The sequence below is a fragment of the Hippocampus guttulatus genome, chromosome 22 (assembly GCF_054856545.1).
Source record: "Hippocampus guttulatus isolate MCC_2025c chromosome 22, RoL_Hgut_1.0, whole genome shotgun sequence".
NCBI classification, from domain to species: Eukaryota; Metazoa; Chordata; class Actinopteri; order Syngnathiformes; family Syngnathidae; genus Hippocampus; species Hippocampus guttulatus.
The window spans coordinates 1,203,605-1,220,840 of NC_141282.1; the positions used below are offsets into that span (position 1 = coordinate 1,203,605).

At 46.2% G+C, this 17,236-nt stretch overlaps 1 protein-coding gene across 1 annotated transcript; it reads right to left on the reverse strand.

The window, feature by feature from the left end:
* Nucleotides 1-1,998: 1,998 nt before the first annotated feature.
* On the reverse strand, nucleotides 1,999-17,026 carry LOC147185929 (uncharacterized). The gene is given in 3 exon segments (XM_086102925.1): nucleotides 1,999-2,772; nucleotides 2,775-4,681; nucleotides 16,613-17,026. Coding segments are annotated over 3 exon segments (2,325 nt in total). The 5' UTR covers nucleotides 16,737-17,026; the 3' UTR covers nucleotides 1,999-2,478.
* Between the last annotated feature and the right edge of the window lie 210 nt (nucleotides 17,027-17,236).

Sequence of the window (17,236 nt, forward strand, 5' to 3'; positions counted from 1 at the left end):
ATTTATTGAATTTAGTCAGGTATTCTTTGATTTTTGTGAAGTTTTTATAGAGACTTCTACTGTTTAAGTGTATTACTGAAAGCGCATTTTCCAATATTATATTAGTGTTGAATTGTTCATCCGGGTAATAGTCAGAGTTTGTTACCCTTTGTTTGTTCTTGAAGAAGTTATTGTCTGGGTCCAAATTGTTCTCGGGATCGAATGACTTATCGTCAATATCTTCAAAGGGTTGGAAGTCCATGTTCTTGGCATGTGAATTTCCCGCTCCCACGCGGTCGTCGCTAGCCCCCTTGCGGTCGTCGTTGGTTCCCTCGCTGTCGTCGCTCGCTCTCTCGCCGTCATCGCTGGCTCCCTCGCTGTTGCCGCTGGCTCCCTCGCGGTTGCTGGCTGGACGTCTCCTGGGTCCCTCGTGGTCTCTGCCTCCCTTGCGGTCCCTCACGCGCGCTGACTGGTTGTCTCCCGGCCCCCTCAGGCTCGCTGGCTGGCTGGGTGTCTCCCAGTTCTCTCGCGGTCGCTGGCTCCCCTGCAGTCATCACTGGTTTCCTCTTGGTCGTCTCTGGCTCCCTTGCGGTCGTCGCTGGCTCCCTCGCGGTGGTCACTGGCTGGTTGTCTCCCGGCTTCCTCGCGGTCGCTGGCTTCCCTGCAGTCGTCGCTGGCTTCCTCGCGGTCGTCACTGGCTCCCTCACGGTCGGTCGTCGCTGGCTCCCTCGCGGTCGGTCAGTCTTGAAAAAGTTATTGTCCGGGTCCAAGTTGTTCTCAGGGTCAAATGTCTTGTGGTCAGTAGGGTTGGAAGTCATCAAAGGGTTGGAAGGGTCATCAAAGGGTTCGAAGTCCATGTTTTTTGGTATGTGAATTTCCTGCTTCAGTAGGGTCAGAGTTTTTGTCGTCGGGTGGTGAACAATTCTCAGTATGCTGCTTGATGGTGTTGAACTCGAGCCTGTTGTGTTGGAGTACTAGTGCGGGGGTGGACGATAAGTTTGTCATGTCTTAAGTAGGCAGTTTCCCCTTTGTCACGTGCAGCTTTTAATTTTGGGAGGAGCTCTTTTCTTTTTTGTTGTACGGCATCTGTAAAGTCTTCGTTGATGTACTGTAGATGTTGCAGCCTTTTAAGTATTTGGCTTTTTGTAGGATCCTTGATTTGACCTTGTATTTTAGAAATGTCACCACAACTGGCCCTGGTCAAGGTCTTCCAGGTTCTTGTCTTCCTGTGCGGTGAGCTGTCTCCACCTCAATTTGCCCCTGTATCAGCAGCTTCTCCTTAAGGATTTTTTGAACTTTTTCCTCTGTTTCAGTCCACGTTTCTCCCGGTTTTTCCTCAATTCCATCAATTACCAAGTTGTTTCTTGACTGTCCTTCCAAGTAGTCCATCTTGTCTGTTAATACTAGCATGCCGTCACATATTTTGTAGAATTCTGTTTGCATGTCTTTGGAATGGCCAGTTTGACAGATTAGATTTTTTTAAATGTCGTCTACCTCTTTTTGGCTAAAGTTGATGCTGGTTTTTATTTCTTGGACTTGCCTGGTAAAAGTGTCAAGTCGTGAGTTTGTTGAGTCTAGTATCATCTTGACAAATCCTTTGAAATTTGCCTGTTGTTGTTACAAGAGCGCCGTAAAAAGCTCTTTTTGTTGCTGGAGTAATTCGTTTACTTGAGTGACGGTCAGGAAGTCCTCATCCTGCTTTGTGTCTTGCTTCTGTTTGGGTGGCATTTTGTCGGGTCTCGTTGCTAGTCGGTTGTATGCTAGTTTGTGACGTGTACAGTGGGCTTGCTGCTGGGTGTTTCTAACGTGGCAAGTGGGTTTGTCGGCTCCCTCACGCTCGCTAGCGTTTGGCTGGTTGGTCTCTGGTGGTGGGTTCTAATGAAGGTAAACATTGAAATACAGGAAAACCTTCTGTTTTAGGGTTCCTAGTTTTATATCTCACTGCTGGGAAACCAATCATGAATCTCACCGATGTTGAGGTAGGGATTTGAAGAAGACTCAGCTGATCCAAGATTTTGAAGCAAAGAGAACTTTATTGGCCAGCGAGCAACACACAGTATCAAACAACAATTCATATAGCTCCATCACACATTTCATGACAAAATGGAACATGTCCATTTTATTCAGGATCGCATCCAATAAAAGGCAATGCAACACATCACTTGATGCGTGGTGTGCTATCCAGACAAGGATAAAACTTGAAAAAAAAACTAAACAAAACAAAAAAGATAAGAATGAATTCAAATGACCAAACCTCTATGAGAACTAATGAGAACAAACTACATTCAAACGTTGCAAATAAAAAACTAACTGTAATAAAGAATTCAAAAGTATTATAACACTGATAACAATGCTAGATTTTCTAATTTATTACTACAACCAAAAATGTCAAAAAACCTTTTCACTGCACTGAAGGAAAAGAAATGTCAGCATCCCAGTAAGAAGGTACATAAAATACAATCAGCCTGATGAATCCTGCTCAGTCGAGATGTGAAAATTTCATTGATCACTGTTAATCTCATCATCAAATTTGTGATTCTTAATCTGAGACATCCACGAGAATCTTTGGCCACAAACTGAACAGGAAAAAGGTTTCTCACGAGTGTGCGTTCTTACACGCTGAATTAAGTGTCCTTTCTGAGAGAATCTTTGGACACAAATTGAGCAGGAAAAATATTTCTTACCAGCGTGCGTTTTTTCATGATTATTTATACTTCCATCCCGAGAGAATCTTTGGCCACAATCTGAACAGGCAAACGGTTTCTCAGCAGTGTGTATTTTCGTGTGCTTTTTTTTAAGCTTCCCTGCTGAGAGAATCTTTGGCCACAATCTGAAGAGGCAAATGTTTTTTCACCAGTGTGGGCTCGAATGTGCCTTTTTAAGTTTGTGTTACAAGAGAATTTGTTATCACAACCGAAGCAGGCAAGAGATTTCTCACCAGAGTGTGTTCCTGTGTGTGTTTTTAAGCTTTTCTTCTGAGAGAATCTTTGGCCACAATCTGAACAAGCAAAAGGTTTCTCACCGGTGTGTGTTCTTTTGTGATCATTTAAGTGTCCCTTCCGAGAGAATCTTTGGTAACAAACTGAGCAGGCAAAAGGTTTCTCACCAGTATGTATTCTTTTGTGAACATTCAAATCTCCCTTCTGAGAGAATCTATGGTCACAAACTAAGCAGGCAAAAGGTTTCTCACCAGTGTGGGTTCTTGTGTGCCTTTTTAAGTGTGACTGAAGGTAGTATCTTTGGCCACAATCTGAACAAGCAAAAGGTTTCTCACCGGTGTGTGTTCTTTTGTGATCATTTAAGTGTCCCTTCCGAGAGAATCTTTGGTAACAAACTGAGCAGGCAAAAGGTTTCTCACCAGTATGTATTCTTTTGTGAACATTCAAATCTCCCTTCCGAGAGAATCTATGGTCACAAACTAAGCAGGCAAAAGGTTTCTCACCAGTGAGTGTTCTTTTGTGAACATTTAAGTCTCCCTTCTGAGAGAATCTTTGGCCACAAACTGAGCAGGCAAAAGGTTTCTCACCAGTGTGTGTTCCGGTGTGTGTTTTTAAGGTTTTCTTCTGAGAGAATCTTTGGCCACAATCTGAACAAGCAAAAGGTTTCTCACCAGTGTGTGTTCCGGTGTGTGTTTTTAAGTTTTTCTTGTCAGAGAATCTTTGGTAACAAACTGAGCAGGCAAAAGGTTTCTCACCAGTGTGTGTTCTTTTGTGAACATTTAAGTGTCCCTTCTGAGAGAATCTTTGGTAACAAACTGAGCAGGCAAAAGGTTTCTCACCAGTGTGTATTCTTTTGTGAACATTTAAGTCTCCCTTCCGAGAGAATCTTTGGTAACAAACTGAGCAGGCAAAAGGTTTCTCACCAGTGTGTATTCTTTTGTGAACATTTAAGTCTCCCTTCCGAGAGAATCTATGGTCACAAACTAAGCAGGCAAAAGGTTTCTCACCAGTGTGGGTTCTTGTGTGCCTTTTTAAGTGTGACTGAAGGTAGAATCTTTGGCCACAATCTGAACAAGCAAAAGGTTTCTCACCGGTGTGTGTTCTTTTGTGATCATTTAAGTGTCCCTTCCGAGAGAATCTTTGGTAACAAACTGAGCAGGCAAAAGGTTTCTCACCAGTGTGTGTTCTTTTGTGATCATTTAAGTGTTCCTTCCGAGAGAATCTTTGGTAACAAACTGAGCAGGCAAAAGGTTTCTCACCAGTGTGGGTTCTTGTGTGCCTTTTTAAGTGTGACTGAAGGTAGAATCTTTGGCCACAATCTGAACAGGCAAAAGGTTTCTCACCAGTGTGGGTTCTTGTGTGCCTTTTTAAGTTTGACTGAAGGGAGAATCTTTGGCCACAATCTGAACAGGCAAAACGTTTCTCACCAGTGTGAGTTCTCATGTGTCTTTTCAAATGACTCGGACAAGTAAACGTCTTGCCACGCCCTTCTTGCCAAACATGTCTTGACAAACATTTCCAGGGTTTGTTGTCAGTGTGACATGTCAGATCACCATCAGACTCTACATCCTCATCATCATCATTTGATGATGTGTTGACACCATCTTTCGTGCATGGGTGCTCTGGCTCCTCCTCTTTTTTAATGTAATGGGCCTGCTCATCCTCTTCCTCCCTAAAGTGGGAGACCTCTCTGCTCTCCTCTTCCTTTTTAAAGTGAGAGGGCTCTGCAACCAGCCGCTCAGGACAAACATCTTCACTGATGTCTGCAAGACACAAGAAGACAAAAACATCCATGGAATTATGGTTTATAATTACAATGAAGGTTACTTGGAGAGCTAGATGAGTTCAGATTACAACTCAATATGTGACATGACCAGCATCACATATTTGTGGTGGATTTTTCTTTCTCGATTATTTTCAACCATGGTTATCTTTTAATTATTTTTTTTATCCTTGGTTATTTGTGAGAAGACAGTGTGACATTTTTTATATACAAGCTCGCCAAAAGCAACGCAAAATGTTCAGAGACAACGTTGTTTTATATGCAACGACTATGCCGACATTTTCGAGAGGTTCATAGACCAAGAGCAACATCTATTGGTGAAAATGTAATTTGGGGGAAAAAAAAGATCTTAAAGCTGAGTAGATTTCTTCCCTTTCATAAGATAATATAACCTTTATTTGTCTCACAATGGAGAAATTCCCAATTTATAGCTGCAAAATTATGAAAGGAAGAAAGTAGAAGAACAAAAATTATAAGAGCTGCTGTCAAGGTAACAAAGTGTCCTTTCACCAATGGATCAGAGACGTCAAACAAGAAGCCATAGCGTCCATTGACGAAAAAAAGAGATCGGGTCACCTCTCCTGTTCCATGTAAATCCGTTACAGTTCCAATTCACTGCCGTCACATTCATTCATCATTCATTGGCATTTCAATCACAGTGTGATTATCTGTTTGTGCCTGACTGGGAGCACCGTCTGGTATGGCTAAAGAGGCCGATCCGGGAGTGACAGTCCCTCTTGTAGTGTATGCACCTGAACACATAGTTGGAGGGGGGCGCTTGTTTGTCCTGGCTGTTCTTTCTCCTGGCTCTCTTGTCTTCTGCCGATGCTCTCATCTTCTCCTCCCCTCGGCACAGACCACGTGCCAGTTCTTGTTTCCAGTTTGGGCGGTTTTGGGCCAGTGACTCCCATCCCTTCACATCTAACTCAACAGCCTTCAAGTCCCTCTTGCAAACGTCTTTGAAACGAAGCTGTGGGCGGCCCTGTGTTCTCTTTCCAACTGCGAGTTCTCCATAGAGCAGATCTTTGGGGATCCTACCGTCCTCCATCCTGCGGACGTGGCCGAGCCACCGAAGGTGACGCTGACGGAGGAGGGTGTACATGCTGGGGATGTTGGCACGTTCCAAGGCGTTTTTGTTGGCGTGCATACAGGGTCCAGGACTCGCTGCCATACAGTAGGGTGCTGAGAACACAGGCCCTGTAGATTGCCATCCTGGTCTTGGTCGTCAGCTTGCTGTTCTCCCACACGCGTTTGGTGAGCCGGGCAAGAGTTGTGGTGGCTCGGCCGATACTTCTGTTCAGTTCAGAGTCCAAGTCAAGCGAGTCTGTCACTGTGGAGCCAAGGTAAGTAAACTCCTTGACCACATCCAGCTGGTAGTTGTTAATGGAGGTGGTGGGTTGGCTCTCTGTGTCCTGACTCAATATGTTGGTCTTCTTGAGACTGATGGTCAGCTGAAAGTCGCTGCATGCCCTCGAGAAACGATCCATGAGATGCTGAAGATGTTCTTCCTTGTGGGCAGTGACAGCAGCATCGTCCGCAAACAGAATGTCTCCGATCAGGACTTTGCGGATCTTGGTCTTGGCCCTCAGCCTCGCCATGTTGTAGAGGCCGCCGTCAGAGCGAGTATGGAGGTAGACACCCTCAGTGGAGTTCCCGAAAGCGTGCTTGAGCATGACAGCGAAGTAGATGCCGAAGAGGGTCGGAGCAAGTACACATCCCTGCTTAACACGGCTTTTCACTTCGAAAGAGGAAGATGTTACGCCGTCAAACTGGACGACACCCTTCATTCCGGAGTGGAAGGAACGAATGATGCTCAGCAGCCTCACCGGGCAACCAATCCTGTCAAGGACTTTGAAGAGGCCGTCGCGGCTCACAAGGTCGAAGGCCTTGGTCAGGTCAATGAAGGCAACATACAATGACTGGTTCTGCTCTCTGCATTTCTCCTGGAGCTGGCGGAGCGAGAAAATCATGTCGATGGTGGATCGTTCCGACCTGAAGCCACACTGTGATTCGGGGTACACTCCGTCAGCGAACTTCTGGAGTCTGTTCAGGACCACTCGGGCGAAGAGTTTCCCCACGATGCTCAGTAAGGAGATGCCTCTGTGGTTGTTGCAGTCACTGCGGTCACCTTTGTTCTTGTAGAGGGTGATGATGTTACAGTCACGCATGTCTTGAGGTACCTCACCGTCTTCCCAGCACTGGCAGAGTAGGTTGTGTAGGTGGTGCAGCAGAGGTTCTTTGCCGGTCTTGATCACCTCTGCTGGGATACCGTCAAGGCCAGGAGCTTTCCCGACGGGCAGGTTGTTGATGGCTTTGCTGAGCTCCTCAAGGCTTGGTAACTCGTCTAGCTCCTCCATGACGGGCAGGTGCTCAACAGACTCTAGGGTGACATCGGAGATGGTGGTTTCTTTGCTGTAGAGGTCTGAGTAGTGCTCTACCCATCGCTCCATCTGCTTGCTCTTGTCTGTGATAGTCTCGCCTGTCTTCATCTTGAAGGGGGCTGTCTTGCTGTGTGAAGGACCTATGGCTTTCTCGTGTTTCCTTCTGGTGGTTTCTTCTCCAGGGCGTCTTTCAGGTGCCGGGCGAGTTCCTCCACCATGCCCACATGGTTTGCCTTGGCTGTGTCGATGCGGGGCGTGCTTGGTGGCTTGGCTCGGTGCAGCTTCTTGGGCTGGAGTCGGATCTTGCAGCAGGCCAAGGAGTGGTCTGTGTCGCAGTCAGCGCTGTGGTAGGAGCGTGTGGTGAGAATGCTGCTTAGCTGCTTGCGGCGGGTCAAGATGAGATCCAGTTGGTGCCAGCTCTTGGAGCGGGGGTGGCGCCATGACACCTTGTGCTGCGGTTTGCTCTGGAAGAAGCTGTTGGTGATGCACAGGTCTTGAAGTGTGCACAGTTCCAGGAGACGTTGTCCATTGTTGTTCATGCAACCCACTCCCCAAGGGCCGAGGCAACTGGGCCATGATATGTGGTCGGATCCAACGCGGGCGTTGAAGTCCCCAAGAAGAACAAGTTGGTCAGTGGTTGGAACTTTCTGGATGGCTGCCAACAGCTGGTCATACAACTTGTTTTTCGCCTCCTGCGTGGAGTATAGAGTAGGGGCATAGACGCTGAACAGGGTGACAGTGCCGACTGTAGTGTGAAGTCGCAAGGTGAGAATCCTCTCAGTCCCTTCTCCACCAGGCTCTATCATGCTCAGCAGGGAGTTCTTGACAGCGAAACCAACGTAGTGCTCTCTGGTCTCGTCAGCAGCTTTCCCACACCAGTGGAAGGTGTAGTCTTTCTCCCGGAGAGATCCAGTTTCGGCGAGGCGGGTTTCTTGCAGCGCAGCAATGTCATTGCTGAGTCTCAGCAGCTCGTTGTTGATCACTGCTGTCTTGCGGGCATCGCTGATGTCCATTAGCGTCAGACCGTTTGTCATTGTCCTGACATTCCATGGTGCAAGTTTTAACAAGGGCTTGCTCCTTGTTGTGTTTCTTTTGTTGTTTCCTGGTGCATCGGATTTACAGGCCACCTTTCTAACTATTCCTGGTCCTAATCCCTACGCACCCAGTAAGGAAAGTGAACTGTGGCGGGGTAGCACCTTACTGTCCGGGGGCTGCCCGGCTTGAAGCAGGCGGTAGCTACCCAATGGGGGTACGAGGCCCCCTCCCACTGTCAGGAGTGACCCCTAGCGCCTAGCTCTACGCCAATTAAGCACTGACATCTGCCACTCCTCGTGTTGTGTTGTCAAACGATGACGCTGGAGTGTCCTCTCCAGGGCACAAGCCTGGGCAGGTGTGTATGGAGGACCTGGCGTTGCCCATGCGCTAGATACCCCCTCTCCACGCCGTTGATGTTGTCCAAGGGAAGGGCGGGGCCCAAGCAGCTTGGCATCGACGTCGTCGCAGGAGTTGCCGGGACGCTGAGAGAGTTTCACAACGCACCGCCTTAGGGACTACAACTCCGGATTTGGCCTCTGGGTTTACTCCCGAAGGAAGATTGCCGAACAAGGCTAAGGAGCTCCTCCCACCCCACGGGTCGCAACACGCAGCAAACGCGGCAAACGACTCGCCCCATTTGTCGCCTCTTACGAACAGCAAGGGGGTGCTAGGGACCTTTTCTACCCCCCGGGCCCCAACGGGTTGATCATAGATAAAGGGCAGAGGAAAGCCGTTGTAGTGGATTTAGCGGTCCCAAGTGATGGAAACATCAGAAAGAAGGAACACGAGAAACTCGAGAAATGCCAAGGGCTCAGAGAGGAGCTGGAGAGAGCCTGGAAGGTAAAGGTGACAGTCGTGCCTGTGGTGGTCGCAGCACTCGGGGCAGTGACCCCCAAACTAGATGAGTGGTTGCAACAGATCCCGGGAACAACATCGGACATCTCAGTCCAGAAATGTGCAGTGCTGGGAACAGCAAGGATACTGAACAGAACTCTCAAGCTTCCTGGCCTCTGGTAGAGGACCCGAGCTGAATGAGGGACGGACACCACCCGAGGGGACCTATTCTACCCCCCGGGCCCCAATGTAATGCCGTCACATTATGTCCAGAATATTGATAGAGTGCCCTATCAGTCCTTGTCTATAAAGGTAGCATATTGAAATTTTCATGTACCCAAATTTTAAATGTAGGGCGACATTTATTTCTTAACAGTAGTGCCATTTTTTAAGTATTTATTTTGATTTATTTGCGTATTTGGCGCCATTTTCTGTGTTTTATGTCAGATTTTAAAATTATTATTTATCTCTTATTTTTGTGACAGTTTTTGAAAAATGCTTGGATAATGTAAAGTTCTGTTTTGGGATGAGGGGGCACCACAAAGCATTTATTCCGGTGGCGGTATTCAAAGAATCCAATCTGCGCAGACACTATGAATCCCGTCACAAAGACAAGTACGATAGCTTGCATGGCCAAAAGGGAGCAGATAAACTGTCAAAGCTAAAAAGTGGAATGTCAGCTCGACAAAATATATTTGTTCACCAAGCTCAGCTGAACCAGTCATCTGTTTTGGCGAGCTTTCGGGTTGCTCAACTGATAGCAAGCAGCGGTAAAGCTTTTACTGATGGAGAGTTTGTCAAGAAATGCATGAATGCTGTCGTGGTGGAGGTGTGTCCCGAGAAGAAAGACGCCTTTAATACCGCGAGTATAATCACCAGACGTATCCAAGAAATCGCGGGTAATGTATGAGCTCAGCTGCAACAGAAGACGAAAGTATTTGAATGATGTTCATGAGCACTGGATGAGATCACAGATGTGCAGGACACAGCGCAACTGCTAATTTTTATTTGTGCAGTTAACACAAACTTTAAGATGTGCGAGGAGCTGGCATCCCTCTAAAGTCTCAAAGGGACTACGACGGGGCAGGATATTTTGGGCAAAGTACACCAAACTGACGGGGCTCCGAGTACGGTGGGCGTATCTCGGGGGGTTTAATCCCCGAGATAAAAGTTTAATCTTGTTCATTCTTGGCCTCACTTGGATTGACTTCCGGGGTGAGAGGACGCTGGCGTGTATGTCGCCGCTTCTCACTCCAAACTTTTCCAAAACTTTTCAGATATTTCTTCTGATTTTTCTTTTGCCCTTCTGTTTTTGGACTGTTTGGACTGTGATTGATGTAACAAATCATAGCTTCACCCGATCAATCAAACCCCAAATCGTAACTTAGTCCACGGGCTAACGCCGGTAGCTTAAACTTACCGGCTGTCACCGCACCGGCCTTTCTCCCTCGTCATGGGGCGGCACAACTTCGCCGCCTTTGGGTTATTTCTGATACTTCTGACGTTCTGCCATCATCCAGTGACAGGACTACTCCACTATTCTGTCGCGGATCTTCTCCGGATCCGGAGGATTGCACCGGAGCCTCCACCGCCGGAACTGCACCATCATCCTGACATCGCTCGCCTGCCTCGACGTCGCTACATTCACCGCGGGTCGCGTAGACATGTTGACTACAAAAATCCTGGCTCAATCAACTCGACCTGGTCCACTTCTCGACGTCCTCCCAGAAACCGCGGCCGCAACACCAACTACTATGCAGTAGCCCGCCTGGCTAGGTCGGCTAACAGCACTGCCGCCATCAAACATGACACCTCCGCTGTCAACTTTGGACTGCTGAACATCCGCTCACTTACGAACAAGGGTCACCTCATTCAAGACGTCCTCGCCGAACGCAAACTTGACTTCCTCGTTTTAACAGAAACCTGGCAACAAACAAACGACTTCGCTGCTCTGAATGACTCCACTCCTCCCGGCTTTGTTTACATCTGCCGTCCCCGTGGCAACGGCCGTGGAGGAGGCCTCGCGGTAATCCACCGCGAGAAGTGGAAAGTCTTACCAGTCTCCGTTCCTGCATCAAGCTCTTTTGAATGCATGGTGTTTAAACTCCCTGGACCCACCCCAACCATCATTGCCACAGTTTATCGCCCCCCGAAGCCACATAGCGATTTCATCAATGAATTTTCCAGTTTAATCACACACTTATCCACTCTCTCGCCAAATTTAATTTTGCTGGGAGATTTTAATATTCACATGGACAACCCCCGACCTGCCACTCACAAGAGACTTCACATCCTACTGACTTCCCCACCCACATCAAAGGCCACACATTGGACTTGGTTTGCTGCTCTGGCTTCTCCCCCTCCAAGCCCACTGCTGATGTTTTTCCTGAAACCGATCATTTCCTCCTCACTTTTAACATCGTACTCCGTCTCTCTACAATCAAAACCTCCCGCCTCATTTCTTTTCGTAATACCAAAAATATCAACATTGACACCTTCTGCTCCATTATCGACCGTTCCCCGCCCCCAGACGCCCTTTCAAACCCGGATGACCTCACCGCTCACTACAATGCCTGCCTCACAAATATTCTAAATTCTCTCGCCCCCCTGAAGACCAGGACTGCTTCATTCTCTACATCTGCCCCCTGGTTTACACCCGCTCTTAGATCATTGAAATCAAAAAACCGCCAACTTGAGTGACTCTATAAGAAAACCGGTCTCACCATCCATAAGGACATGTACACTACCCATATCACTAAATACAAGGACCAAATTGCACAAACCAAATCCAGCTACTACTCCGGCCTCATCCTCTCCAACGAAGGAAATTCAAGAACTCTCTTCTCCGTCATGAACAAAATCCTCCGGCCACCAAACTCTCTCCCCCTCCACCTGTACTCCACAGCAACCTGCAACTCCATAATGGAACACTTCAATCACAAAATCCTTAAGATCCATCACCAACTCCATCAAAACCTGCCTGCTCCCCCCCCCCCCCATCTGAACCTTCTTCTCCTTGTCATCTCTTCTCCAGTTTTGTTCCACCAACGACTGCTGAATTATCCAACCTCATACTCAAATCCAAGCCCACCACTTGCCAGCTTGATCCCCTCCCTTCATCCCTTGTTAAATCCTGCCTTCCTTCTGTGCTTCCTCTCATATCTGCTATTATCCACTCCTCACTCTCTTCTGGTATTGTCCCATCACTCCTCAAAACTGCTGCTATCACCCCCACACTGAAAAAACATGGCTCTGACCCCAACAACTTTGATAACCTCCGCCCCATCTCCAACCTTCCATTTATCTCGAAAATCCTTGAAAAAACTGTTGCTGCTCAACTCCACTCCCACCTGTCCCTTCACTCTCTCTATGAACCCTTTCAGTCCGGTTTCCGCCCCCGCCACAGCACAGAGACTGCCCTAATCCGTATTGTAAATGATCTCCTCATAGCATCTGATTCCGGTTTAGTCTCCATCCTCATCCTCTTAGACTTGAGCGCTGCCTTTGACACAATCTCTCACCCTATCCTCCTCAATAGACTCTCCTCCATTGGTCTCTCCCACACTCCCCTCAGTTGGTTCCACTCCTACCTCACTGGCCGCACTCAGTTTGTCCAGCTCAAATCCTTCACCTCAAAGCCCTCCCCAGTCACCACAGGTGTACCACAGGGATCTGTCCTAGGTCCCCTTCTCTTCATCATCTACCTCCTGCCTCTTGGCCATATCCTCCGCAAATTTAATATCCACTTTCACTGCTTTGCTGATGACACCCAGCTCTACCTCTCCTGCAAGCCAAACTCCATACTCCCACCCCCCTCCCTCACCTCTTGCCTCTCCGAACTCAAAACATGGTTCACAACAAACTTTCTTAAATTAAATACTAATAAAACTGAAGTCCTCCTTCTTGGCACCAAATCCACTTTATCCAAAGTAAACAGTTTTTCCTTCAACATTGACAGCTCCCTAGTGTCCCTCTCCCCCCAGGTTAAGAGTCTGGGTGTCATCCTGGATAGCATGCTCACCTTCCACTCACATATCAACACCATCACCCGCACTGCTTATTTCCACCTCCGCAATATTACCAGACTTCGCCCTTCCCTCACCCCCCGCACCACTGCTATTCTTGTCCACAGTCTTGTCACATCCCGCCTTGATTACTGCAACGCTCTCCTCTTCGGCCTACCTCAAAAGTCCCTTCATAAAATCCAGCTGGTTCAAAACGCCTCTGCTCGCATCATCACAAAAACATCTTCCCAGCAGCACATCACCCCCGTTCTCCAACAGCTTCACTGGCTCCCTGTTCAACATCGCATCAATTACAAACTGCTTCTATATACATATATGACCATCCACAACCTGGCCCCTCCTTACCTATCCGACCTTCTCCAGGTGCATATCCCCTCTCGCTCCCTCAGATCCTCGTCCTCCCTCCGCCTGTCAGTGCCCCCTGCCCGACTGAGCACCACGGGAGCCAGAGCCTTCAGTCACGCTGCTCCAAAGCTCTGGAACAACCTACCTCCGGACCTCCAAAACTGCACACCTCTTTCCACTTTCAAGTCCCGTCTAAAAACACACCTGTTCAGGATTGCCTACAACACATAGCTCTTCCATTTCCTATGTTTTTATGATTTTATGATTTTATGTCCTGTTTTTATATAATATCTCGTTTACTCATTTTTACATTGTATTTTCTTATTGTCTGTACAGTGTCCTTGGGTGGCATGAAAGGCGCTTTTAAATAAAATGCATTATTATTATTATTATTATAATCCGATGTATGAACCAGGAGATGGAAGAACGGGGTTTCAAATTCACTACCTAATTCAACAGCAATCACTGTGCTGCAAAGTATTGCCTCGGCATTCTGTCATGAAGGTTGTGGTGTCATGCATAAACTTCATGAGAGCAAAGTTGATTATTTCATAAATGGTGTAGTTTAATTTCCTGGCTTTTTTTTCAGTGAAGAACCCAGGGAAGGTTATTTAAAAAAAAAAAAAAAGTCTTCCATTTGCTTAAAATCTTACAGAGCGCCTTAAAATCCGGTGCGCTTTGTGTATGGTCATTACAGTAATACGTCGAACCCAAGATGGCTCCTTGCTGGAGACATGCTTACAATGTTATAACTTGCTGTTGGTTCAGTGAACTGTGTTGCTGCTTTATCAAATAAGTTTTTGTTGCAGCTCCGAAAAAAGGAGAGCGGTGGTGTTTTTTTTTTTTAAACACACACTTTATTAATGGTTGTCACAGTCTCAACAAATACAGGTACGTCTCTGTCTGTCTCCGTGCCTTCTCTTCTTCCATTCCACTCGAGAGGCGTTCATGACCGCCTCGGAAAAACGTAAATTAACTACAGTAAATATTCTCTAGTACGGACTCGTGTTTGCGCTGTCCAATTTGACCTGATAACAGAAATTCCTCATTTGGGAAATGAGCATGCTACATGTCCTTTATAAACCTGCAAGTATGTTGACAAAATGCACGTGTAACAACACAATCAATAAAATACAAAAATATATTGTCCAAAAACTGTTTATATAACAAAAACCGCAATACAGGTGTATCCAAAAAAAAATCACAACAGTAAAATACGTACAGTATTTTAATGTTTATTTTTTTCTGTCTTGGGAAAAAAATATGTATTTTGGATTGTTTTGTTGGATGCATTCTTTGGTTTATGACAATGTTTGCCTGCGTGTCATACAGTTTTCTTGCTAGTTGCAAGTAACTGTCCCGTTGATCACCGATGTCTGGTAATTCTGGTGCATACTGAATGATTTTTGTTGCCATTTGCATTGCTTCCTTGCTGGGTGGTGGCTTGTCATCAGGAGTTGAATCGATGCCTTGTTGTTTAAAGTTTCGTAGATTTGCGTCTTTCCGACTCCAAGTGTCTGCTGGATCTTTTTAACTTTGTGTCCAGCCTCGCTCAAACGGATGCATTTCACTCGCTCCGCTCCAGTTGTTACAGTTCTTCTACGTTTCGATGCGATGATCTACACGACGTAAGTGAATAAAGTTAAAATCTTTCGCAATTACAGTAAAACGCACGCCAATGAAAAGTCGCTTACACGTCTTCGTTTCGAATCTGATGAATGAAAACGGCGAAGCGAACACGTTTCTTCGGTCGTGTCGAGTGGGTGCTGCTTTTAAGCTAGTGCCGCGTTCTACAGGACGTAAGTGAATAAAGTTAAAATCATTCACAATTACAGTAAAATGCACGGCAATAAAAACTCACTTGCATGTCGTCGTTTAGAATCTGATGATCAAAAAACGCGAAGTGAAAACTTGTTTCAGCGTTGTCTTTTCCGTCGCATCGGGTGGGCGTTGCGTGTATTTAAGCTCCCGCGGCATTACACCTCCATCCGGGTTACGGGTAGTGGAATTTCCGCTTACGCAACTTCCGGTAACATGTAATATCGTAGTCAAATGTTAATGCATAGGTTTTCATTCCGGGTGAAGGATATTCCTTTCCGTAGAAGGATGGGAATATTTACTGTATTCCTTTCAATGAAACTACGAAAATTAAAAATAATGCATTGAAACAGAAAATCAAGCGAGGAAATCGCAAAATAAATTCTATCGCCCCACTACAGAATTTATTTTGTGATGTCCGCGTTTGTGAATACAGTACACAACAAAAGAATTTTAAAAAACACTTCTGAGACAGTCCAGTCTCCTCCAATTTAATTCAACTCAACTGTATTTATAGAGCACTTTCAAACAGCCATTTCTGCATACAAAGTGCTGTACATGGAGCAACTAACATATATTTAACAATCAGGCACTAATCAGTAACAAAGATGGTAGTCGGCACCAAACAGTAAAACTAAGATCAAATTTACTGACATCTGAACGTTCTGTTTTAGCTATGAGGCTTTCGAATTTATTTTGTGATTTTCTGTTTTGATGCATTACTGCATTTTCAATTTTCGTAGTTTCATTGAAGTAATCGTCAATTTTGGTTTTTTGGAGGCAGTCATGAACGCCTCTCGAGTCAAACGGAAGAAGAGAAGGCACGGAGATGGACAAAGACGTACCTGTAGCTCCATCTAGTGGATGCATTGTAGATTGTTACTTATAGTGCAGTGCGTGCAATATATGAAAAGAATTAAAATATAAGATAAGATAAAAAAACCTTTATTTGTGTCGCAATGGAGAAATAGGCCATTATTTGAAGGTGCACCTCATAATCCAGTGCGCCTGTTAGTGCGAAAAATACGGTATTTATTTCATTAATAGTGTTATTTATTTATTTCCTGACTTTTGTTCTGTGAAAAATCCAGAAAAGGTTTTTAGATTTTGTGGGTGTTTCTGGAAAAAATAATGTTTTACGTTTAGATCCTCTTTCATCTGTGCTGTATGGTACGCACATTTGACAATAAAGTTGTATTCAATTCAAATTACAGTCACACTTTTTCTGTTACAAACTGACCCCAGAACCCCACCAGAGAAGCGAAAAGTTATGTGGCCCTCACTGGAAAAAGTTTGGGGACCCCTGATTTATGCTTGGGCAACAAAATGGCGAGCACTGGCCACACACACACACCTTGTACACACACGCACACCCAAACACTTGCGGTTGTTTGCGTGTGTTTACAAGAGAGACAGTCGATGAAAGCTGATCACAAGAGTACTAAACACGTGAGAGTAACAGTGTGATCCAACCTGCTCTGTGAACAATTCTTGGCTGCATCCTGCCAATGGCGTCCAATAGTTGACGTTGTCCCTTGTGGTCCTCTTTTTCTCCCCAAAGTTCCTCCTTGTATTCTTCGGTCCTTCTTGCGCACATTTTCACACGAAAATTACAACACTTTACACTTACGATCTCTCTCGAATGTGTTGAGCACAAGCGCCTCCCTGTTAGCGGCTAGCAAGCGAAGCTAAGCTAGGCCGAGAAACACCAACGTACACCGAGACGACTTTAATCGAACACAAAATTTCAACGAAAGATGTTTTAGTCCAGAGAAGTGATGGTGGACGCCCCGAGTGGAGGTTTGACCGCGTTGACTGCAAAATTCAGGAGAATTTTGTAAAAGGTGTCTTTTAACCGCCTCGTGGCCAGTCCTTTACAGCCATCAAGTCAGCGATTGTGAATACTCTGCATTCCTGTAACGTTCAGCCAGCGAGCGGCGATGGCCACCTTCAAAATAAAAGCTCTCCAAATAATTCACGCCTGTTCCTGGTTTGGATTTTAAACAGTGGCGGGCCGTGCATTTCAACCTAAGGCCTTCAGTGACGTCACATACATACACAATACAGCAGTTGTCCTCAACTAGAAATGCTGTCGGT